This window comes from Natator depressus, chromosome 1, assembly GCF_965152275.1.
Source record: "Natator depressus isolate rNatDep1 chromosome 1, rNatDep2.hap1, whole genome shotgun sequence".
Taxonomy (NCBI): Eukaryota; Metazoa; Chordata; order Testudines; family Cheloniidae; genus Natator; species Natator depressus.
In genome coordinates, this window is record NC_134234.1 from 116,220,835 (window position 1) to 116,245,140 (window position 24,306).

General features: G+C 41.0%; 1 protein-coding gene and 1 long non-coding RNA gene across 3 annotated transcripts in view; one reads left to right on the forward strand and one right to left on the reverse strand.

Moving 5' to 3' along the window:
- Positions 1-24,306, reverse strand: part of LOC141982844 (uncharacterized) — a 65,433-nt gene that overhangs the window by 37,527 nt on the left and 3,600 nt on the right. The window lies entirely within an intron of this gene.
- CREG2 (cellular repressor of E1A stimulated genes 2) lies at positions 777-23,649 on the forward strand. 2 transcript variants are annotated; one of them, XM_074945243.1, is made up of 4 exons: positions 777-1,305; positions 4,422-4,591; positions 18,338-18,451; positions 21,279-23,649. In XM_074945243.1, exons 1-4 carry the CDS (start codon positions 853-855, stop codon positions 21,424-21,426), a joined length of 885 nt encoding a protein of 294 aa, XP_074801344.1. In that variant the 5' UTR covers positions 777-852; the 3' UTR covers positions 21,427-23,649. The 2 variants fall into 2 exon arrangements, with proteins under 2 accessions (XP_074801344.1, XP_074801354.1); XM_074945253.1 differs by having other exon boundaries at positions 4,515-4,591.

The window sequence follows — 24,306 nt, forward strand, 5'->3', positions numbered from 1 at the left end:
ACTCATAGTGCATAAAGTTAAGCATGTGCTTAATCTTTGCAGGATCAGGGTCTTAGTTGGTAAACCTACCAATTAACAAAGGATACATAAACAAATCTAAAAAGATAGGACAATTTCTATGCTGATCTACACCTTGTTAAATTCCACTAAATCAGTGAGATTACCTGGGATGTAAATCAATGGAAAATTTGGCCTCATGCATTCATCACATTCCATAATCCCAAAGATAATGTTTTACCTTTTGTCATAAAAATATCTTCTTATTCAGTTAATCTATACTAGCAGAAAATGTGTGTGGAGTTCTGACAAACACTACTGCACGATGGGACTAAATTAGTTTTTAAATCTGTAGTCTAGATTAAACCTATAGAATATTATTTCTTTTGCAACTATCCAACAAATCAGTTTAGAACATGGGGCGGGGGGGTATAGTGTACAGTGAAGGGGAAGGAGAGAAGATAGTAAATGAAAAAGGTATATTTGGCATGACTGAAGTGGCTGCATCCTTTAGCTTGTCATTGACAGACTTTTGACGGAGAAGAATTATTTTGTGGCAATTATAATACATTTCTTGTATGTTCAGTAGGCTCTGTTGATACATACTTTCCAGCTGAATTCTTTTCTAGCCAAATTCTTTTGTTTAGCAATATTGCCTAAGCTTTTGTTTCAGGTGGCAGGGTTGAGTTTCTATGCAGGGAGATTATACAGGCTGTTGATGCTTTCGCGAGAGTGTAAACTCAATCTAATCCATCTCTGAGCCAGCTTTCACCACAGGAGGGTGCTGCTATCATTCCAAAGGTTCAGGCTTTGCAAGGTTCAGTGTGGATCTTAGCGTGGAGTGTTTATTACAAAATGTCTGTGTGCTGCTGTCAAATACAGCTGAGGAAAAGGACTACACCAATATCCTGGCTTTCCTGGGTTCTGTGGTGCAGTGTGATGCTGTCTCCTGCTTGGGGGTATGTGATAGTCAACTGGGTTTCGTGGTCAGTTACCAATGAGGTGGAGGAAGAACTGGACAGCTCCTCAAACGAGGAGGCTCTCCCTGCGCTTCTGGAAGACACTACTAGCATCTGGAAGCAGAGCTACCCAGCCTCTGTTTACAAAGAAGATGGGGAAATGAGGTCAAGGCCAGTGGCTGGGAGATCCAAGCAAATCTCTTCTCCTTCTAGGATGTTTTCCTACAGGAGAGAGAGTGTCAAAGGGACAGACAGCATTACTCCTCAGGAACAGGCAATCAGAACTGCCCGTTTCCTGACCCATTATAACGGCTGGGGCTTCTTGGCTACCGAGTCCACCCAGGAAAAGGTACCGTAAGTCACATCCTCTGCTAGACATTGAGAATTCTCTTTGACTACTGGACTTATTTACCCACTAACAGCGGGAGACGGCTTGCACATTGCTTGCTTGTATTTTACTGTTCTGTAAAAGGCAGTAAATAATCTGTTTTGAGAAAGCATTTAGTATATAAATTACACAAATTCTTTACTAGCATTAGCGATTTATTATAATGCAAAACTACATAACAGCATCCCAGCACTGTTATGAAGAACAATATTTACTGTCTTATAATCAACCATGTACTGATGTCAGCTACAAAATATGCAGATAATAAAAGCTGTCAGTAATATTAATCAGCCTGTAAAAATACAGTGCTGGTGCCACATATTTAAGCAACATTCACAGCTTTGCTTCTCTGCAAAAGATTTCTAGGAATAGAAATCATGCTTACAGTACAATACAAGAGAGATGCTAAAGAACAGCACCTCCTGGCAAGATGCAGAAAAAGAAGAGAAAAACATTGGGCTAGATCCTCTGTTGAGGCCACGGAGCCCACACTACACAGCTCATGGAAGGATGCCTTTATGTTCCCCCAATCCTGAACTGGCTGTGTGTCCTGCTGGTTCCCCAGCATAATACAGAGCAGCCTAAAGACTGCTATAACTAATGCTGGCTGTCAACAACCCCAAAGGGCTGATACAGTAGCCAGAGATCCGCAGAATATAAGGGGTATGCCAGCTGCGCCCCTTTGCTTCCGCTATATTCTCTACACTAGGGGTGGGGGTGGAAACTGCAGCACTGGCGCTAAGCCTCGAAGATATGCCTGTATGGGGGTCAATGGCGTAGCCACAGGTGGGCCGCAGCCGCATATGGGCCCATGCAAATATGGCTCCCTCTACCCATGTCAGGCCAGCTCCATGGGGCCCCAGGACCAGAGCCCAACTTCTTCTGCCCTGGTCGGGCCAGCTCTGTGGGGGTCCAGGAACAGAGCTCAGCTTCCTCTGCCCATGTTGGTCTGGTTCCATGGAGCTCAGGGAGCCTCTGCCCATATTGGGGCAGTTCAATGCAAAGTTCAAGTAAATGTATACTGGCATTTTTTTAAATAGTGCATCCTATTGGGCAAATAGACAATTTTTGAAAAGACTTTAGCCAGTCAAAAGCAAAGCCGTGTCTGTAAGGGAATGTGTGGGTGGAATATTGCCGGTCCGTAATAATTTGCGGCCAACCCAGATTCCTAGCTACACCACTGATGGGGGTTATCTGACCTTGACCATCTGTACCCACTTCAGGACCATTTTGTCAGCGGTGTGATGCTGAGCAGCTGGCCTACAGGGCAGAATTTGGGCCATTATTTTTCCAGCTGTAAAATACTTCTAAAAAAAGATGGTTTTGAACTATACATAGCTTTCAATAATACTGACACACAGGAAAAGTGAGTTTAACATTAATTCTCTTGTTAAAATGTCCACAAATTAGGGATTAATTATTTTAGTTACATTAAAAAAAAAAGAAAGTAAAAGTTAGCTGCCAGTAAAACTTCTGGGAAGATTTATTAAAGAAGCAGCAGCCTGGCAGTTTGTGAAATGCAAAGCGTCAGAAGCTAGAAAAAATATTAATAAAATATTCCCAGTTGTACATTTGAAGTCTCTAATTCCATCTCAGGATTCCAAATATGCTATTAAATCATATGATCTTAGCTGCTATGGTTTATACTCTCATCAGAACCCTTTGATGGAATTACAGTCTTAATAAAATATGTGCAGTTTGCTGTCCATAATTATAATACATAAGTAATAGCGAAAAATGGATTCATAATAAAACATGTAATTCATGGGTCTGTCGTCTTTGCTGTGAATTTTGAGTTATGTGGCCTAGACTCAGAGTTCCTTTTTGAATGTGAACTGTAAAGTTAACCATGTATGAAAGACTCAAATTTAAGTGATTGAAATTTCTAATGTTATTGACAGCTTCTATTTTTTATTTTATAATTCTTAATAAGATTGGTTGGTTTCCTAGATATATGTTTGCATAAAAAATACCCCTTATCATCTGCAGTATAGATTGTATATAAACATTAAAAGTGTATAAGCATCAAAAAATGGAAAGCACGTGATCCAGGTTAGTATCACCCATGGTTTTCTCCATAACTATTCATGTTTAACTTAGTTTTGTTACAAAAACCCATTGGTTATACTGAATTAGCTCAATATATTGATTATTATTTTTAATATCTAACATCTAATTGGCCATTTGGAATTACATACCTGAAGATATATTAAAAAAAAACAAAAAACAAAACCCAATACAAGGTCTAGATGCGCTACTGTGATTTCTGAGGGGATGAGAGACATGATACAATTATCACGTTATAGAGAAAATTATCCTTTGTCATTCCTAGGCAATAGAGCTACAACCACAGGGTCTCCTTTCCAAAAGTGGGGGCAGATTTTTGCACATGGAATATCCACTGTGCAAGTGCAAGTCAGGAGAAAGGAGAGCCAACTTTTGAAAAACTGGCACAGTAAGGTCTGCTGCTGTGCCCATGCATGTCAATGGAAGTTTTGCTACTGACTGTGGATTAGATGGCCTATAGGCCCCATCCATGCTGAGTTGTCTGTAACTGTGTTTAAATTCAGTTTAATTTTAATCATAGTTCTAGTTAAAATGGTTTCTACTATAGTTTAGCCAGCCAATGTGGCCACATTTCAAAGCAAGGCTAAAACCTCAGTGCAGAGGGGGCCAAAATCAGAATGAATCAAAATCTGAAATGGAATACGAATCCTTTTAGATTCCTGAAAAAAAGATATCAGCGCCATCTGGGGCAGATGCTTTCATGATTGTTTTTTTAATGCAGACATGTTTTTGTACTTGCTAGTTTCTTTTAAAAGGTTGGCAATTTAAAGAAAAGGAGTTCTGCATATCACCATGCGGGGTGGGGGAGGGAAGAGAGATTTGTTACCATACCACTATGATAAGTAAATCTAATTTAGAAAACAATGAGGTCTAGTGGTGAGAATGGAAACTGGGAGCCAGAACAACAGGTTCTATTCCCGTTTCTGCTACTGACCTTGGGTAAGTCCCCATCTTTGTGTACAATGTATAAATGCAAAGTTTTAAAGCATTGATTGTCTGGGTTTTCTCAGATCCAAGGTGTACCATTTGGGAATTGTTTACTAATCAGTGATGGGCCCATCAATAACAGCACTGGAATACCTTTCTTTTATGTGACTTCAAAGGACAACACTGTGACAGATCTGATGAAGAACTCTGTGGCTTCTCTGACATTGCCAGAGGCAGAAGGAGATTTCTGCAGGTACCAGCAGTCTGTCTTTCTGATAGCAGTCAATGAAAACAAATAGATTTCTGACAGCATTTACATTTGTGTTGTGAGTACAATATTATTTGAAATACTTTTGGCTAAACTGAAGCAATACAGGCAGAGGCATGGTCTAAGCATAGGAACAGGAGCCAAGAAATCCTGGATTCCAAACATTGCCTTGACAAACACCCATTCTGGCTTTGGACAATATTTTAGGCCACAAATTTAAAAAAGTGACCTCCAGTTTTGGGTACCTCTGTTTTTGTGTTCTAATGTTAGATACTTAGGTCTGATCCAAAGCCCAATGAAGTTAGTGGATCCTGATTCTTACATCTGACATGAAGGGGGAACAATGGTGGTTTTAGGCCACCCTTTCAGCGTCCCACTTCTGGGGCTGGATGGAAGTTATTTTGGCCCCCAGCAAAAGCTAGCGTCTCCACAGGTTTGTTTTATATTATAGGAGAAATGCCTCAGCACAATCTCTTAAAGGAAAGCTGAAATATGAGGTGTATTCTAATATCTACATCTAACTACAGAGAGTAAGAGACATAGAACCAGTGTGCAACACCACTGATTTCAGTGGCATTACAGCTACTTTCAGAGGGTATGAATTGGTCTAGCATTATTAAAAATGTTTCATTGTCGTAAATACAACATCTTCATAGTCAAAGAGGAGAAATCTATCTTGATGGTCCGATGGAGGTTAAGATAGAGAAAATGTAGCTCATCCTTTGAAAGCATAAGGAAGTCAGGAGAATTGTAAAGTCACTGTAGGGATAGTTCTAGCCTTTCTTTAAAACATTTGATTAATTTTTTTAAAATTAATCATTTTAAAATGGTACGTATCGGAATCAAACCTTTTCCAAAGGAATAACAAATTGTATAATTTTCACTCTCCCAACCTTCTCATGCATTTAAATGATAAGCTGAACATCTTCACCAAGAGTTTCAAAACTTGATGACTAAAGTTAGCCTTCTTTGTCATAACACTTAAACAAGTGGCCTCATTTTCAGATGGCAACGAGAGCTGCTGGTGATCAGCAGTTCAGAAAATCAGGCCACCAATTTAGGTGCCTAATATGGACATAGGACCCTAACTTTGAGTGACCATTTTTGAAAATCTTGGTTTTATGTTTAGCTGACCTCATCAGACTTAACCACCTGCTTGGGACTTATCAGTCCATAGGCAGAAGTCAGAAAGACTAGTGACAACTTATAGAAATATTGAAAAACCTTTGAAACTTCACGTTTATTATATACTTATTTAATAACTATTAGTTATTTGAGGTACTAAAGCTCACCTCTGCCATTTTCCTTTTAATGCTGATTCTCCAGAAACTACTCTCACTTATGACCAAGGCCAGAGCCATCCTTTGAGTAGGGCGAATCGGGGCAACCACTCCGGGCCCCGCGCTTTGAGGGCCCCTGTGGACTGGTGCAATTGGCCGGCGGGATCAGTCCTGGAAGACGAATCCATCACTTCCGACCCAGGCCCCGCACTGCCCTAGGAACAGCCCTTACCAAGGCACTGTATATTTTGCAGCCAGCAGAACTGAAATTCTGCAGGTGGTGTCTGTAGCACTTTGGTGCTAAATTCTGTGGGAAACTTAAAGTTTGGTGTCAGCTGCAAGTAAATTAAAATGTAGATGTTGCTATTGCACTCAATTTGAACATAAATATTCGAATCATGATGACATTCCTTGCATTATTTATATGGATAGTACGTTCAGTTTATTTTACATTATTTCTGAAGTTACCCATTTGCACAGATTTAGTATTAACAACGCAAAACTGCACTGGCAAATTGTGAGATGAAATGGAAAGTTTGGAAGCTGATGAGTCACCACTGGAGGTTTTTGGTCCTAGGAATGCGTGAAAAGATTTCTACGGGCTTTTGCACCTAGGAAGCGGTTGGGAATTTGGGCAGTGGGAGATGATATCTCTTTCCTTTCCCTTCCCTCTGTGAGCAGGGTCAAAGGTGATTTTAACTTTTGGGCTAGAAAAGCAACCCTAGACAGCCGCCAACTGTCACCTCCACCTCCATATCTGCAACTGCATCCCCTGAGTGATAAGTACATAGATGTTTGTGTAACCTGACTGGCAGTGAAAAAGTTATCAATTGCTGGTATTTAAATGGTTTTTGTTAGGTTTCAAAGTCATTCCCCAATTGAGATGACCAAGACTGTACATGTCTATGCAAGCTGTTGCTTAGGGCTTTCTTCAAGTGCATGAAGATATCGTTGCATTAGTTTACATTCAGTTCACATTTCTAAAGTTTTCTCCACATCCTTAAAAGCTAGACATTAAAATAAGTAATAGTTTGGATACTGCTGCACAGACCTGCCTCTGGGAGTAGCTTCAGGGGCCAATTCCACAACCAAGAATCACAGGATACCTGGGGCCTTCCTTGCTGTCTGTGCAATGTGCTTTTCTGTGTCCTCCAGGACTAACTCTAGTATTGACAGTGCTGGTGGTGACACTCTCATACCATAGGCCCTCCTGAACTGGCATTCCAAGCACTTCTGCTGTGTGTATGTAGGAGATATAAGGACAGTGCCGGGTAAACAGCAGAACAGTATCAGTGCAGCAGAAGTGTATCAATGACCTCAAAGCACCCAGCACTATCCCCAAAGTTAGTATCATCAGAAGGTTAGGGCCTACATTTCTCAGTGCAAGGTTTTAAATGGGTGGATTGTTTTATATGCAGGGAGTTTTCTTCCCTGCTACCCATTCTTCATCTCAGAGGCAAGATCTACTAGCCCAACATAGCCTACGATGTCTGTCAGCTCAGTGTTTCTCTCCACTGCTAGCGAAATAGTGAGACAAATAGCTATTTCTTGCATAAGAAAGTTCCATTGTATGAGGTTTTAATATACGGTATTTTGCACAGAAATTGTCTCTATCAAGGGTATCATTCACTTTATAACTGAAGAACAATTATACAAAATAGCTAAACAATAGTGGATTCCACGAGAAAGGTTGTATGCAAGCAATGAATTTGGTCCTGTATCTTGTCTGCATGCAGAATTCTATTCGAGTATATACATACCCCAAGTTATAAAAACTAAAGAAAACTTGAAAGGAATCAAAATTCTTGAGGACAGTTAAGTATCAGGGGGTAGCTGTGTTAGTCTGTAGCCACAAAAACAACAAGGAGTCCGGTGACTCCTTGTTGTTTTTTAGGAACAGTTGGCACCCTGCTAAGGAATACTTCTGAGTTATTCTACACAAAATAAATCTCTGGTTTAGAAACAATATACAACTGGCATTTTAATAGACTTTTTATAACTAACAAGTATCAGGTGATGTGTATTCACATGTCAGACTGGTATCCAATTTATTGATTTCACAGTCTTACATCTATTCAGCTGGAAAGAGAATTTGAAAAACCCAAACTTAAACTAATAACAGAAACAAAACTTCTGATCATGCAAGAATGAGGGAAATGGCACCATCCTAGTAGGGGCTAATAGCAGTACATTATGATATTGTGATTATAATCTAGATTCCTCATCACTGATCAAAAGATTTCCACTTCCCAGAAGGATACAGGGGGCATTGCTTTTAGAGCACTCCCTGATGCCCTGTCCATGGAATAGCATTAACGAGTATCTTCAGAGGATACTAATTGAAGGGTAGGTGTTATTCTGAAGGGGGGCTGTAAGTGGGAAAAAGAGGGAAGAAAAATTAAATGGCAAAAAGCCATTCCTGGAATAAATTGGTATATAATAGTTCACTCTCCAGAAAAGGAGAAAGGGCCCAATCCTGTTCCCACAGCATACAGTGAGAGCAGGATTGGGCCTTAGATTAAGAGGCAAAAAACAAACCCAAAATACCATTGTTTTAAATTAAGACTGACACAGGAGCTGCTTAGAGCATTTCTCTTACTTCGCAAAGTACCAGGCCTCACTATTGCCCTGATTCTGCAAACACCTAAGCATGTGACTAGTCCCACAGAAGTCAAGTTAAGCACATGCAAAGGTGTGTCCAGGAGCAGGGCCAAATACTGACCTCCTAAAGTAGTAGTAGTTACAGAACTTCCTATCATAGACTGACTTCCACACTGGAAAAAAAAATGAAAAGAACATTCTGACAAAAAGCAGTTTTCTAGGTTAGTCATGTTTTTTGTTTTCCTTTTACGATTAGGTCAGATGCTGGTGTTTTGAACAAGCCGCCTGTTTGATCCACATAATCCTGTATTTGTTAGGTCACAGTCTGTTAACATGAAAAGGAATGGAATGCCACAAATTCAGCATTACACCTTCAGGCAAACCCTGATTTCAATCTAAATATCTGACAGTTAGTAAATACAGTAAGACAAACTATAAAAACTAAGTGAAAGGCAAATGTGTTTGCTAGAGATGGGCCTGCACAGAAACCCTGAATCCAAACACCCCTGAACTTTGCAGAAGTTTAGATTCAGATCCCAATTTTCTGACACAGGAACATCTTTGTCTCTCTAGTATTTATGTTGTCCCTCTTTAGTCACATTCAGGATAAACACTTCAGTAACTGTTACTCCAAAATCCAGATTTAAAGATCCATCCAGCAAACACATAACTACTAAATTAGAAAGTTAAATATGAAACCTATTATCATCACCATGCAGCACACACAATATAGCTCTAAATTATTGTTTTCTTTTTTTCTTTACACTTAAATAACCAACTGTAGAAAATTCCAGCCTCGTACACCAAGGTCTGTTTCTTTCTCTGTGTTTACTGAAACTACCTAATGTTGTGATCCTCTTTTCAGGGGGCTGACTGTTACCATAAAATTGGCTATGGCTGTGCTATACAACATTCACTGCTTAATCATGTAATTCATAAGACCATAAGAATGACCACACTGAGTCAAACTAATGGTCCGTCTAGCTTAGTATCCTATCTTCTGGCAGTGGCTGGTGCCAGACACTTCAGAGGAAATGAACAGAACCCGGCAATTATTGCGTGATCCATCCCCTGTCAGCTTCTGGCAGTCGGAGGTTTAGGGACATCCAGAGCATGGGATTGTGTTCTTGACCACCTTTCTTAATAGCCATTGATGGACCTATCCTCCATTAACTTATCTAATTCTTTTTGAACCCAGTTATACTTTTGGCCTTCACAACATCCCCTGGCAATGAGTTCCACAGGTTGACTGTGCAGTGTGTGAAGAAGTACTTCCTTATGTTTGTTTTAAATCTGGTGCCTATTAATTTCATTGGATGACCCCTAGTTCTTGTGCTATGTGAAGGGGAAAATAATACTTCCCTATTCACTTTCTCTGCACCATTCATGGTCTTACAGACCCCTATCATATTCCCCTTTAGTCATCTCTTTTCTAAAATAAACACTTCCAGTCTTTCTAATCTTTCCTTATATGGAAGCTGTTCTACACCCTAATAATTTTTGTTGCCCTTCTCTGTACTTTTTCTAATTCTAGTATATCTTTTTTGAGACGGGGAAATCAGAACTGCACACAGTATTCAAGGTGTAGGAGTTCCGTAGATTTATATAGTGACATGATATTTTCTGTCTTGTTATCGATCCCTTTCCTAATAGTTCCTAACATTCTGTTAGCTTTTTTGACTGCCACTGCACACTGAGTGGATATTTTCAGAGAAATATCCACAATGACTCCAAGATTTGTTTCTTGAGTGGGAACGGCTAATTTAGGCCCCATCATTTTGTATGTATAGTTGGGATTGTTTTCCAATGTGCATTACTTTGCATTTATCAACATTGAATTTCATCTGCCATTTTCTTGACCAGTCACCCTGTTTTGTGAGATCTCTGTGTAACTCTTCGCAGTCAGCTGTGGACTTAACTATCTTGAGTAATTTTGTATCGTCTGAAAACTTTGCCACCTCACTGTTTGCCTTGTTTTCCAGATAATTTATGAATATGTTGAACAGCACTGGTCACAATACAGATCCTTAGAGACTCCACTATTTACCACTTTCCACTGTGAAAACTGACCATTTATTCCTATTTATTTAATTTATCTATCTATCTATCTATCTATCTATCTATCTTTTAACCAGTAACTGATCAATGAAAGGACCTTTTATCTTATCCCATGACTGCTTCCTTTGTTTAAGAGTCTTTGGTGAGGGACCTTGTCAAAGCTTTTCTGAAAATTCAAGTACACTATCACCCCTGTCCACATGTTTGTTAACACCCTCAAAGAATTATTGGTGAGGTATAATTTCCCTTTACAAAAGCCATGTTGACTCTTCTTCAACATGGTGTGTTCATCTATGTGTCTGATAATTCTGTTCTTTACTATAGTTTCAGCCAATTTGCCTGGTACTGAAGTTAGGCTTCCCGAACTATAATTGCCAGGATCGCCTCTGGAGTTTTATAAAAAATTGGCGTTACATAAGCTATCCTCCCGTCATCTGGTACAGAGGCTGATTTAAGTGATGGGTTACATACCACAATTAGTAGTTCAGCCACAGAAATTTGCTATTTATATGAACAAAGACAGCCAAGCATACCAAGAGCACTTAACCTGAAAGAAAAACAGTCTAGGAAGGAAGTTCTTCTAGGAACTGTGGGGTGATCTAAACCAAACTAGAATGGGCATGTGACCAAACACAGAAATCAATTCTATACAAAAAAGCCATTTTTTCATTCTTTTCTTTAACCTCAGGTCTTCTTTTGATTTAAAATGGAAGACTCTACATCCACAAATAAAGATGCCTTTTTAACTCTCTTTGAAGGCTTTGAAGATAGAACAAGAAAGAACATTCTTTTTTGTCCAAATCAGGGGGAAGGCAGGGCAATAGTACCCTGCAGTATCAAGCTGACAGCCAGCAGCGGCTTTTCAGATTATGAATTTTGCTTTCAATAGAGATTTTGTCCGATGTTCAAACCACACAGATTAGTAATGCTAATACATACTTTCTATTTCAGATCCTTCAGTGTTGAATTATGATGGCATATATCAGGAACATAACTTGTGCTTTTCTAAATATAAAATCAAAGTGCTGTGTGTTTTAATACACAACCATGATAATTATCTGATGGCATAACGTTTCCTTCTGTAGACTTTAGAAAATAAAATCCTATGGTGTAGAATATATTTCCAGTGTAGTAATTAACCCTGTGATCCTCACCTCAATGTTGGGCTGTTGGAGCCAAGTGGAAGTGACTAATGATGCTAAAAGGAATCTCAAACAGTACCTAGATTTGCATTTGTGGGAGAAAGAGACAGAACATTATCAGTGGAGGCAGGGTCCTCAACTTTGGAATTTACCCCTAAAAAAAGCTCTGTTTTGTTGGGTGTTAATGTAGCCCTATCACTCTGAGTTATAGTTTTGTCAGATCTGGACCTGGCTAATTTTTGGATGGGAATTCTCCAATGAAAACTCAGGAAATGACTGCAGGGACTAGTGTTGGGTGTACTCTTGTGCAAATAAATATTTTAATAAGTAGGTGCCACTCTTTACTCTGAGTCATTTTTGAACCATGACCCAACATAGGTGGAAATAGAATGGAGTGAAATGGGTGGAAAATGAAAATATTTGTTGGTGTACACCTCAGAGCATTGTGTAATTCCTAAAGGTATTTCATCAGTGTATGGCTTTTGCCATAAAATGATCAAAAGTGACAGCTTCTTTTAGTGCTTAAAGCAGACAGTCTGGTTCCTTTCTGTAGGACTGGAATGAAGTAAATGCTTTTATATGCAGCTCTCTCCAGGACTGATCACACATGCTTAACATAAACAACTGGCTGACCAGAATCAAGTGTTCAATGCATAGTTTGCGCCCCCAGGAGCAGAAAAAGTGGATAAATCAATTCTTTCCTCTCCTCAGACCTGATGAATAATTGAGATAACCGCTCTAAAACAATGTGCACATGAGCACTAATGTAGCTCCTAATAAAATGCATAAGCTTTGTCTGATTCCCATTAAGTCTGGTTTTGTTTAATCTCTTTAGCAAGGTGTGTCTCTTTTTATGTAAATGGTATCCATCTTGATTTCTTTGTCTCCTTTCCCAAATATGATCTAATAATGCTTCGGGATTCAACCCAGACCATTAAGGGATTGTGTCACTGCCTGCCCTGCAACTCTGGATGCCTTCAATGCTGTGCTCCTGTGGCTCACAGCCCTGACACCAAGAGCCCTCATTCAAGCCTCTAGGTCGCAGCTTGGCTTCAACTGCCCAGTTATTTTGGAGGATGACTGAAAAACCCCCTCAGTCCCAAACTTCCCCAAAATTGCCTGCCAATGTGACAATCTGCTGAAGTTCCCAGACTTGTGAGATACTGTGTAACCCCTCTCAGCCTCAGCAAGTGAGAATTTTGCTGTTAAGATGGGTGACAACTCCCTGACACACTATTTTGTCTGCCTGCCCAGCAAACTCTTCAGGACTCTAACCATCCCAGCCTTGCCTCCCAGGTAACAAACTCCGAGCCCTTACTCCTGAGTTCCCCAGAAACGTCTCCCTGCAGCGTCCAGCCTTCTTACTGAACACTCACAGAAGTTACTAAGCTTGTTGCTCCTTTAAAGAGAAAATACGCTGCAATTAATTAATTTACCGGGGGTTTGACAAACACTCTTATTTCAATCACAGCACTGAATTGGTTTACAGCAAAAGAAAAACAAGTTTATCAAAGAAAAAGTCATAGGTTTATGAGATATCAAGTATAAGGAATAAAAACAGAAATGGTTACAAACCAACAAAAGTAAAAATACACCTCTAAGACTAAAACTTAATTTCAGCAAGTTACAATCTTTGCCTAAGCAGGTTTCTCACCCATATTCAGTTCTGAGAGACTTCAACCCCTTGGTTGAATGATCCAATGTTCAGTGATTTGAAGAGCTCTGACCCTTTTAATCTCCCCCCACCCCCCAGTGATAGATAACTATTAGGTTCTCTCCCTTTCTTTTTATAGTCCAGTAAACGTTTGAATTGTATTCTTTGAAAAGTAAGCTTGGAGAAAGCTTCTCTCCCTTGCTGGAGTGTAGATGCCAGGCTGTCTTCCCAAAGTTCACTGAACTTGCTTCAAGAGGCAGAGAGGCTTCCTGGGGGTACAGTCTCCATCCTCCTGTTTATTCATATGTAAGTAGGGCTTCCACTGTTTTGATTTGACACTACTTCATTTACATTGGAGATAGGTAGATAGCTGCCTTCCCTCCTCTCTGGGAGAAAATCTGTTTCTCACTGTGTCTGGTCACAGACTGTAAAGCAGGGGTTCTTAACTTTTTTCTTTCTGAGACTCCCCCAACATGTTATAAAAACTCCAAGGCCCAGCTGTGCCACAACAACTGTTTTAATGCATATGAAAGCCAGGGTAAGCATTAGGGGGTAGTGTGCAGGGCAACTGCCTGGAGCCCCATGCTACAGGGGGCCCCACAAAGCTAAGTTACGCAGGGTTTGGCTTCAACCCTTGGTGGCGGGGCTCAGGGTCCCAGGGTTCAGCCCTGGGCAACAGGGCTTCAGCTTTCTGCCCTGGGCCCCAGTGAGTCTAATGCCAGCCATGCTTGATGGCCCCCCTGAAACCTGCTTGTGCCCCCCCACCCCTCAGGGGGCTCCGGATCCCTGGTTGAGAACTGCTGCTGTAAAGCATGTCAATGTGTATCCATAATTCCTCATATTGTATTAATGCCTACATTTCACAGTTATATTAATCACCAGTGTGTCACAGGCTTTCATTAAAGACCTTACTTGATATGCTTTTATACAGTAATATTGTATACAATCAGTTGATGCAATTGCTCATCAGTTGAGGTTCAGACCGCCACTGTTTATAGTTAAGAGGCTATCTCCCCCACTCGCTAGTTTGATGGCTTTGTTTACCTTTTGTGTAAATGTACCTTCGTTGTCTCCGCCTGATGACCAGGCTGGTCAGACAAGCAAATACACATTCCTTTCTCTAGGGCAATCTGGGCTTATGCATTGCTTGCCAAGCACACTTTAAGACCATAATTCTGGTGCATATTTATAACCCTTTGTACAGATCTCATAAATACCTCATGTTAGAATTTTAAGGATCAGTGAGTTATTAGTTTTCAGTTAGATATTATATGTCCCCTTTTGAGTATATATCATGAAAACGGTGTGTTAGGTGTAGTGAGTATGTCAGGCCTGATGAGTTACTGAAATAAAGCAGTGAATCACCAATGGCCCTCCATGTCACAAAAATAGACCTACTTTCATCTTCCCACTCAGTTTTGTGTCACACAAAGCTAAGATGGACCTGAGGAGTAAGGACTGAATGTGAATGTTTTTATATAGAAGGCAAGAAATCATTACTAAATGTATAACTATGTATAGGGGGGAGGGATAGCTCAGTGGTTTGAGCATTGGCCTGCTAAACCCAGGGTTGTGAGTTCAATCCTTGAGGGGGCCATTTAGGATCTGGGGCAAAAATTGGGGTTTGGTCCTGCTTTGAGCAGGGGGTTGGACTAGATGACCTCCTGAGGTCCCTTCCAACTCTGTTATTCTATGATATCCACTGACATGCACAAGGAGTTTATTAATGAAGAGAGGCCGCTGGTTCACTTCCTATATCCCTCTATTTCTGGGCAGCAAGTCCCAAATTTACATCAGCTGTACCAATAACACACTGAAAACACAGGACCTGTCCACATTAGAGACGGAACTGTACTACTACAACTTTAGTGCTTGTACATGGGTTTAGAAAGAAAAAAAGCACATTGTAAGGGGAATACTATACCAAAGAAAATGCAAAAGTAGAGTTCTTTCAGAACATTAAGCCTTTTGTTAGATAAAATACCAATGTCAATGTGAGACTAGGATACAAAGTTAACTGTTATGGAACGGAAAAGTATGATAAAAGCCAGTGATAAAAGCCATGCCAACAATATAACAACATAGTGTACCAAGTTCAGATGTGTCACTGTCCTTGTTCAGCTTTTCTAGTATTTTGTCCGATTTAATCTTCACACAAAATTTGCTTGCTGATTTGCCAGCAAAACAAACTGCGCCCCCCTAAACTGAATATTTAAATATACAAACTACAGTTTGAACAAACTGTTCCAAAGACTAATAGTCTTTTAATCACATGTGCAAATAAGCGAAACACCCCAACCAGTGAGACAAAAACATAGTGAAATCTGCAAACAAAAGAAAAGGCCAAGGAGAAAGAACATGCTCGAACATTCTAGATATTGAGGTACGTATCTCTTGGTGTAGGCCAGTACTGAAAATTAACAGATATAATTATTTGATCTTTTTGTGTACACATTTCTCTTTTATTCTAAAAGAGTTAGGAGGAGGGATCTAACATGCTCTCTGATAGCTCCTGATTATAACGCACATAGTCAAATCAAATCTCCCACCGCCATACGTCCCATGAAACTTAACCTTCCAACCAGAAAGAATGTCATTTTATATTTCCTTCTTCCTGTAAGTAACTTGCAACAAATAACTAAGATATACCAAACAAATGCACTTGCAAACTAATTTGCTTTTATCCACTGTTCAATTGTTTTACTCCATTTTCAAATACCTGATGGGCATGTAATGAAGAAATAGTCAGTTGCATGCAGGTGGAAACAGGCTTATTAATTGAACTGAATTTCTACAGGTACATATTTTGCTTGTTAAAAATTCCTTTCACTTATTTTAAAAACTAATCTAATTAAATAGATAAAAAAGATGATGCTAATGCAATCTTAAAGTTAAACACAAAAAGTCAGAGGCTAGACTAATCTCAGTTATGCAGTGTAAATTGGGAGTAACTCCACTGACTTCAATGGACTTACGCTGGTATAACTGAAATCAGAATCTAGTCAGGGAAATGCAGATTTTCAGGTGCTCAGAGTAACACTAACTCCTTAGTCTGTACTAAAATATGTTGCTGGAAAATTTCTAGATCATCATTTTTTGAAATAAACCAATGTTAAATAAAAAATTTGAGCTGGATCCTAGCCCCGACTCCGGTCTCTCCCTCTTTCCCCCACTGAATGTAGAAGGTGGGAGGAGTCATGACCAAAGTACACATTGATCTCAGTTAGCATAACAGCTCCTTGGGAGCCCTGAGGCTGCTCTAAACTTCTGGGAATGGTAGAAAACCATCTTGTGGGTAAGAGAACCACATATTGCACCTTTGCCACTCATGCTGTCAGCTGTGCCCAGTGCTTATTGGGCACAGCTGAGTATCAGCCCATTCTATTTTCTGTATAAAAGCAGACACTTTATCCAGTAGGCGACAGAGTTTTTATTACCATTTGTGGGGAATTTGCAGGTGTTAAATTAGCTGCAGGAACACTCCCATATGCGTCCATGCAACAGAAACATACTGAGAATTATAAGGAAAAAAGTAATATGCAAATTGTATCTACAGTGAGGGGCCGGGCTAACGAGTTCAAGTCTAGATCTATGAGTAAAACTGCATGCAGATCAGGCTTAATTTACTGCAGTTTCCTTCTTTATGTTAAAACACTTGAGAACAACAATTGCAATGCTTGTTTCTTAATGTGAGTCTCTGGACCTAATTAAGCCATCGTGTAGGATCTAACACTGTGAGGTGCTGAGCAGTTTCAACTGCTGTTGAAACTAATGGAAATTGAGGCCACTCAGCTTCTCACGCAATTAGGCCCTCACAATGGTTTCATTGTGATTTTGCTAGCAGTGGAGTTACTCCTCATTTATATCAATGTAACAGAGAGCCAAGATGGTCAGGGATGCAGCCCCATGCTCTGGGTGTCCCTAAACTTCAAACTGCTAGAATCTGCGACTGGATGACAGGGAACGGACCACTTGAAATTGCCTTGTTCTGTTCATTCCATCTGAAGCATCTGGCACTGGCCACTGTCAGAGACAAGAGATTGGGCTAGGTGGATCATTGGTCTGATCCAGTATGGCTGTTCTTATAGTCATAGAATCAGTCCCATAGCTACACTTGTGATTTATTTTAAATGCCATTACAGTGCAGGCAGAGCTGGAGAGCAGTCAGGAGCCCCCTAATTTGAATGAACTAGAAACGTAACAGAGAATCAGAGTTCTCCTTTTAAAAATAGTGATACTCTAGCTCTTTTCCTTGTCCTTCTTTAGCCTTGAAAACATAAGGTGATGTAGACCAATCACTAGTGTAGAAATGAGCAAGCAGGTGGGTCTACAGCAGAAGGCTACGAGGAAGGGGACTAAAGTTACATACACATTCATTTTTGTAATTGTTTAGGTTTTGGGTGTATGCTAACCCATTTCACTAACCCTCCTCAAAATCCTGTGTATAGTGGTGTGATAAGGGTGGACAAGAATCAGTGATGTTTTTGAGGTGCTTGGGTGGGGCACCTTAAAATTGTTTTGCAGATCTACACAAAAATTCTAAGTCTGGTTCTGTGCATGGATGGCCAATCCTAATTTTTGTTGCTACAGAATGACATTCATAAAAGTTCAACAGAAAATCAGCTTATAACATAAAAGATTAGAACAATTACAATTTGAATAGATAGAAGACATCATCTACTTATTATTTTAGAAAGCATGGTTAGAAAATAGATGAATCTCTGTTTTGCTTCAAATTTTGGGCCTGATCCTGTAATTCTTGTTCATGTGAGTACTTCTCACCCACCTGAACAGTCCCATGGAATATCACTACTCATGTGAGTAAAGGTTTGGAGAAGCAAGCCCTGGGTTTAGAATATTACAGCTGCTCAATATGTGAGTACAAGCTCATATTCCCCAAGAGCATGCTATATATTTAGCCAATATGAATAGCTTCTTAAAGACCTCTGCTGTAAAAAACAATCTATTATACATGATTACTTTTCTCTGTGTGCAGAAAAAATATAATTGATCCTGAGGATCCAAGGTGTGCCAGACTGACTCTCACAGGACAGATGGTCATGGTACCACCAGAGGAAATGGAATTTGCCAAACAAGCTATGTTTTCTAGGTCTGTATGTGATATTTATGTAATATAGTAATACCTACAATTTTGAGATGAATAAATTGTGAGTGAGGTGGGCAGTTGGGATTGAGGATCCCAGGAGTAACAGGCCTGCTCTTTACTTACTAGGCTGTAGAGCATGTAAGGTGAAATTTTATCCAGTGCTGCTTGGTAAATTATCCAGGCCTTTAGGACTATCTGAGTACTCTTGGGACAGTCAGATATGCCATCCAGATAAGTAGCGATCAATATGTATTTTGACAGAACCTGCTGTATATAATTCTAGGATTTACAAAAGTATTAAGGGTGATTCCCTTACCTCCAGCATGTGTAGTCATATCTGAGGTTTCTGTGACTAGCACTTTTGGCTCTTCCTCCCTTCCACAAAACAAGATTGTGTCAGTTAGGCACAGTCCATAGAAAGGGGCAGTGATGAACTCTACTGCCCCATAGGGAGATCCAGGAGGCAGCCTGAATGTCTCAGGGTGCTTCCAGGTGTCGCCACACTTGCTACTTACACACCTTTGTGTAAGTAGCATCTTCCATGCAGCTAGCCAGGTGTGATAGTTAGTGGTTAGGGGGACAGAATTATGGCTCATCTCTTCCCCCACCCCCTTTGAGGTGCCATGCACTCTCACAGGACTAGGAAAGCAGTAATCCTGATGTTCCCCAAAGCAAAGGACTGCAATTCTTCCAGGCCTTTAAGTGAGTCAAGCAAGGGGATGAAGGCACCTTGGCCCAGATCCACTTAGGTGCCTGAACCCCAGATTTAGGTGCCCAAGTCCCAGTTTTAGGCTCCACTGTGATCCACAAAACCCCCGCTCGGCTTCCGCCTAACACTGTAGGCACCTAAATTCACTGGTGGCATAAAGTTTCTACTGTAAAAGTTATTTAGGTGCCTAATTTTCTGCCTCTGAGCATGCACACTGCTGCCTTACTCTAGGCATCTGTACACCTACATTTCATCTAAGCCCCAGTGCAATCCACCAACCAGGGGAAAACAGGCAGTGAACATCAATCTTGCCTGCAAGGCCCAATCTGGTAGGCATACTCAGAGGTCACCTACTGGATCAGTCCCCTTCAAAATCTTGCAGGGAGGTGATGGTGCCACCACCACCTTGCAACTTTTAGCCCAGTGGTTAGGGCATTCTCCTGAGAGGTGGGAGATCTCTGTTCAAATCTTTTCCTCTCCATCAGACAGAGGAGTGAACTGAACCCAAGCGTTCCATATCCCAGGTGAGTGTTTTAACCAATGAGCTAGAACAGGGGTGGGCAAACTACGGCCCGCGGACCATTTTAAGCCAGCCTGTGAGCTCCTGCTGGGGAGCAGGGTCTGGGGCTTGCCCTACTCCAGCGCTCCAGCTGGGGTGCTGGGTCGGGGGCCGCACCACGCAGGTCAGCCCCGCTCCAGCCAGGGTGCTGAGTCAGGGGCTGCTGCAGCAATGCGGCCGGGGCGCTGGGTCGGGAGCCACACCACATGGCTCGGCCCCGCTCTGGCGCTCCAGCTGGGGCACTGGGTCGGGGGCTGCTCCACACTGCTCCTGGAAGCCGTGGCATGGCCCGACTCTGGCTCCTAAGTGTTCCAATGGGAGCTGCAGGGGCGGTGCCTGTGGATGGGGCAGCATGCAGAGCCGCCTGGCCACGCCTCTGTGTAGGAGCCAGAGAATGGCTATGCCACTGCTTCCAGGAGCCGCTTGAGGTAAGCATTGCTCAGAGCCTGCACCCCGAGCCTCTCCCCACGCACCAACCCCCTGCCCCAACCCTGATCCCTCTCCCACTCTCCAAACCCCTTGATCCCAACCCAGAGCACCCTCCTGCACCCTAAGCCTCTCATTCCCAACCCCACCCCAGAGCCCTCACCCCCAGCCAGAACCCACACCCCTACTCCAGCCCTGATCCCCATCCCACCCTCTGAACACCTCAGTCCCAGCCCACAGCCCCCTCATACACCCCAAACTCCTCATCCCCAGCCCCATCCCCGAGCCCACACCCCCAACCAGAGCCCTCACCCCCTCCCGCTCCCCAACTCCAATTTTGTGAGCATTCATGGCCCGCCATACAATTTATATTCCCCGATGTGGCCCTCAGGCCAACAAGTTTGTCCACCCCTGAGCTAGAAGTTATAAGGTAGGCAGCACTACACTTTCCATCTTCTCCCATTGTATGTGGAATCAGGTGCCTGCCTAAGTCATTCTCACACTAAGTGGTTTAGCTGCCTGACTCTAGGAAAGGGTTCCAAGCTGTGGCCTAGAAACAGAAATAGGCAGGTGATGAACTGTGAGCGGGGCAGCACTTGGGACACATCCCTTTCATCAGCATCTCCCATTGGCTAATTTAGGCAACTCCCTGCCTAGACTGCTGCTTTTGTGGATTGCATTCTTAGGCACCTTTTTCTCCCCATTTGTTGTATAATTAGCCTAGGCACCTAACCCAAGCTTTGTGGATCCCATTGTTGTTCCAATGATTCTCTAGGCGCATAAAAGTGAGTCACTGCAATGCTCCACATTGCAACACCCAAGTCCCTTTGTGGATGCAGGCCCTTGTGCCCTCTGCCAGCACTTTCCACCTGTTTAAGGGCTGGGCAAAATCTGCCTTTTAATGATGGGCCTCTCAGGTACCCTTGCTGCACTTTTATTTGCTGCCACATGGAGGTTTGGAGCAAGGTTCATTGCAAGTGAAAGTGAGCATAGGTCAATGATGCTGCCTGGTACAGCCCAGGTTTTATTCAGGTAAACTCTTCTAGTTGCTGAAGGTTAGCAACTACTGCATTGAAGAAAGAAATCCATTAGATATGCATTTTGGCAAACCTTTTTGGAATTCTTTGTCTTTTCAGGCACCCAGTTATGAGGAAGTGGCCTCGTAACTACGAATGGTTCTTTATGAAAATGAACATTGAGCACATCTGGCTTCAGAACTGGTATGGAGGAGTTTCCACCATTGTAGTGGAAGAGTATTTCAAAGCAGTTCCAAGTAAAGAGTGATTGGGTTTGAAATATAAATCTTCACAGTTTTCATATTTGCTTTCCAAAAACTTTTTCCAACACCATGTTGTTGGACGGGTATTTTACAGTGACTTTTTTTCGAAAGCATTCAAAATGGCCCCATCTTTTTTATGTGGATCAAATGCTAATAAACCAATATGGATCTTTATATTAAAAATGATATGTGGATGGTAAATCCTACACTGGAACACACAATCTTGGCATTTCAGATAGGATTGATACCTTCCTGAATGCTACTTAAAATTTTTTTGGATCTGCCTGTTTTGATTTTTAGTGCCATCCACTCACTCATGTGACACTTACAATATATGCTAAATGTGGCATTCTGATTTACAGAAAATCTAATTACCCACACAAAAAATAAATGACTGCTGAATACTGTGGAAGTATTATTGCTACTTGCTATCTTGTTTTGTTGGTGTTCTAAGCAAATATCCCTAGCTGCATATATAAAAAGATGTTTTAAGTTTGTGTTTAATACTTTTAATGTAGAGATCCTCATTTTGGAATTTATGTTTTAGTCAGTCACACCCTTTTCCAAATTATCCAGTTAAATATTTTGTTTGGAAATTGAGGAGAAGCAGTGGTGGACCTTGCTGGCTATTGCAGTGGCAAAGTACAAGCAGCTCAAACAAAATAAATTCAGTACACAGTATCTTTTACCAGCACAAGGATGATTAAACATGTTAAAGGGTCAAACAAGAAATCAGACCCACCACAGGATAATCCCAATACATTTATCAACATTCTTTTTTAAAAATGTAGTCTCTACTAAACCTGTCTTAGATTATGAGACAGGAGAAATATTAAGTTACTTGCTGGCCTAAGGTCACATCCTGTCTCTCCCCTCAGTTTCATTAATTCATTCCTGAGATAGCCTTTCATAGCCAGTCCCTGATTCCCCCCAGTGGTGGAGCCAGCCTTTTAATCCTGTTCCCTAGGTAGATTTAAAAGGGAGTCTCCCTGACATTGTCTTTGTACCGGGAAGCCTGGAATAATTAGTAGCATTTTCAGTTCAAAGACCAAGCAAAAAATTTCCATTCTCCCTATGAGGAAAGTCAAAACTTCACTGCAAAGCACATGTTGGACTGGCAATTTTTTCCTGCAGGGCCAAATGGGGCTGCTTTATCAGTTCTTAGCCTCTGCTTACTTTACAATATACCACTAATGTTGTTCTACCCCACCTGACCTAGAATATCTTACTAAGTCCACACTTCTTCTCTCTCCGGTCAATTAATACTCCAGTCTTTGAAGGACTAAGGAGTTTTACCAACAAATTTTAGGTTCTTGTCAAGATGGCAAAGGAGGCTTCTTAAACAGATATGTCATCTTAACCAAAAGTCTTGCTTCCACACCACAAAAGCCCTGAAAGTCTATAAAAGCCCATCACAAACCTGCCCAAGTAGCCTTGAAGTGACTTCTCTGAATAAAGGGGTTTGGGAATGGTGGGGTGGAGGTGGAGGTTGTTTGTTTAATTGGGCCTTTAATAATTAGCTACAAACTATCTAAAAAAAATTTAAATGCCCAAATTCTTCAACTTATATCAATCATCATGTGATATGAGTTAAGTGAATAGAGTTTATTAAACTTTTAACCCAAAGATTATTGTAAAGATTCTATAATAGATTCAAATTTCCCTCAGGCTATTGGTTATAACCCATGGGGTCTGATCTTGCGCCTATGGAAATCAATAGTAAAACTCCCTTTTATTTCATTCTGATCTTAAGGATTTGATCGTCAGTACAGTATCTATAAAGCGTTGCAACTTACCGACATCCAATTTATTTTCATGTATTCTGTACTTCAGTAAGAATCACATTTTAGTTTAATTATTTTACAGCTTAATATCAATCAAATATTCTCATTTCAGAAAAGCCTTGCTGTGCAATCTTTCTTTAGTTAAATCTTAACTTGTGGCTCTGGAATAGTCCAGAGATGCATTTATTTGACTGTATGTTAGCTGGAAAAAAGAAAATGAAGTTATGAATTTTGACTTCTGATGAACAATGTTACAATCCTTTACTAATTTGTACCAAGGTAATGCATGTACAGTATTAAGCACAGCTAGTTTTAACTGTTGTTCTTATTTAACCAAAGAATGCTTCATTTCTAGAGTAATTTTCATCATTTACTTGTATGTACTGTTTATGGATGTGTATTGCACAAATTGCCCATCAAGTATTAAATGCAAATAAATAGCAAAAGGGAAGTTGCAGTTTGAATATTTTGATGTCTGTAATATGATTTTAACAGGAATGAACAAGAGGAAGTTTGGTTGACAGCCTTTAAAATTTCTATCTTATCTAACTACTGTTTTTTTCAGTCTTGCACAATCTTCCTGGTGGAAAGAAGGACATCTTTGTTCCTTTAAAGGGAATCTGGGAATTGACAGTCAGCTCTCCAGATGTTTAGGGAGGAAGGAGAGGGATACACTGGGAAAACATGCACTCTTCTTTTTTCCCCCCTCCATTCCTCTCTGTATTTGGTTTAATCTCAATGTAACACAGCATCCTATAGCCATACATCATTCTTAATACAGCTCACCACTCATTCCTATACATGCAGGTGTCAGGCAAGTGAGAAGGCATTGGTTTCAATCTTGTGTGAATTAATAGTACTATGGAACTTCATTTCAGTGCTGTTTCTTCCCCCTCCCCTTGCTCTCCCTAATTCTCATCTCCATCTTGTTCTTACTGACTACTCTCTGGCAATCTCTCCCAAGCCAAGGCCCACCATTCTTCTTCTCTTCCTCCCCCACATTATTACCTACTTTCACCAACCTCTAAGCTAGCCAGCCTTCCCCCTCCAGAGTTCCTGTGCCACATCCAAGAAATTAATTTGACTCACAGCCTTTAGCTC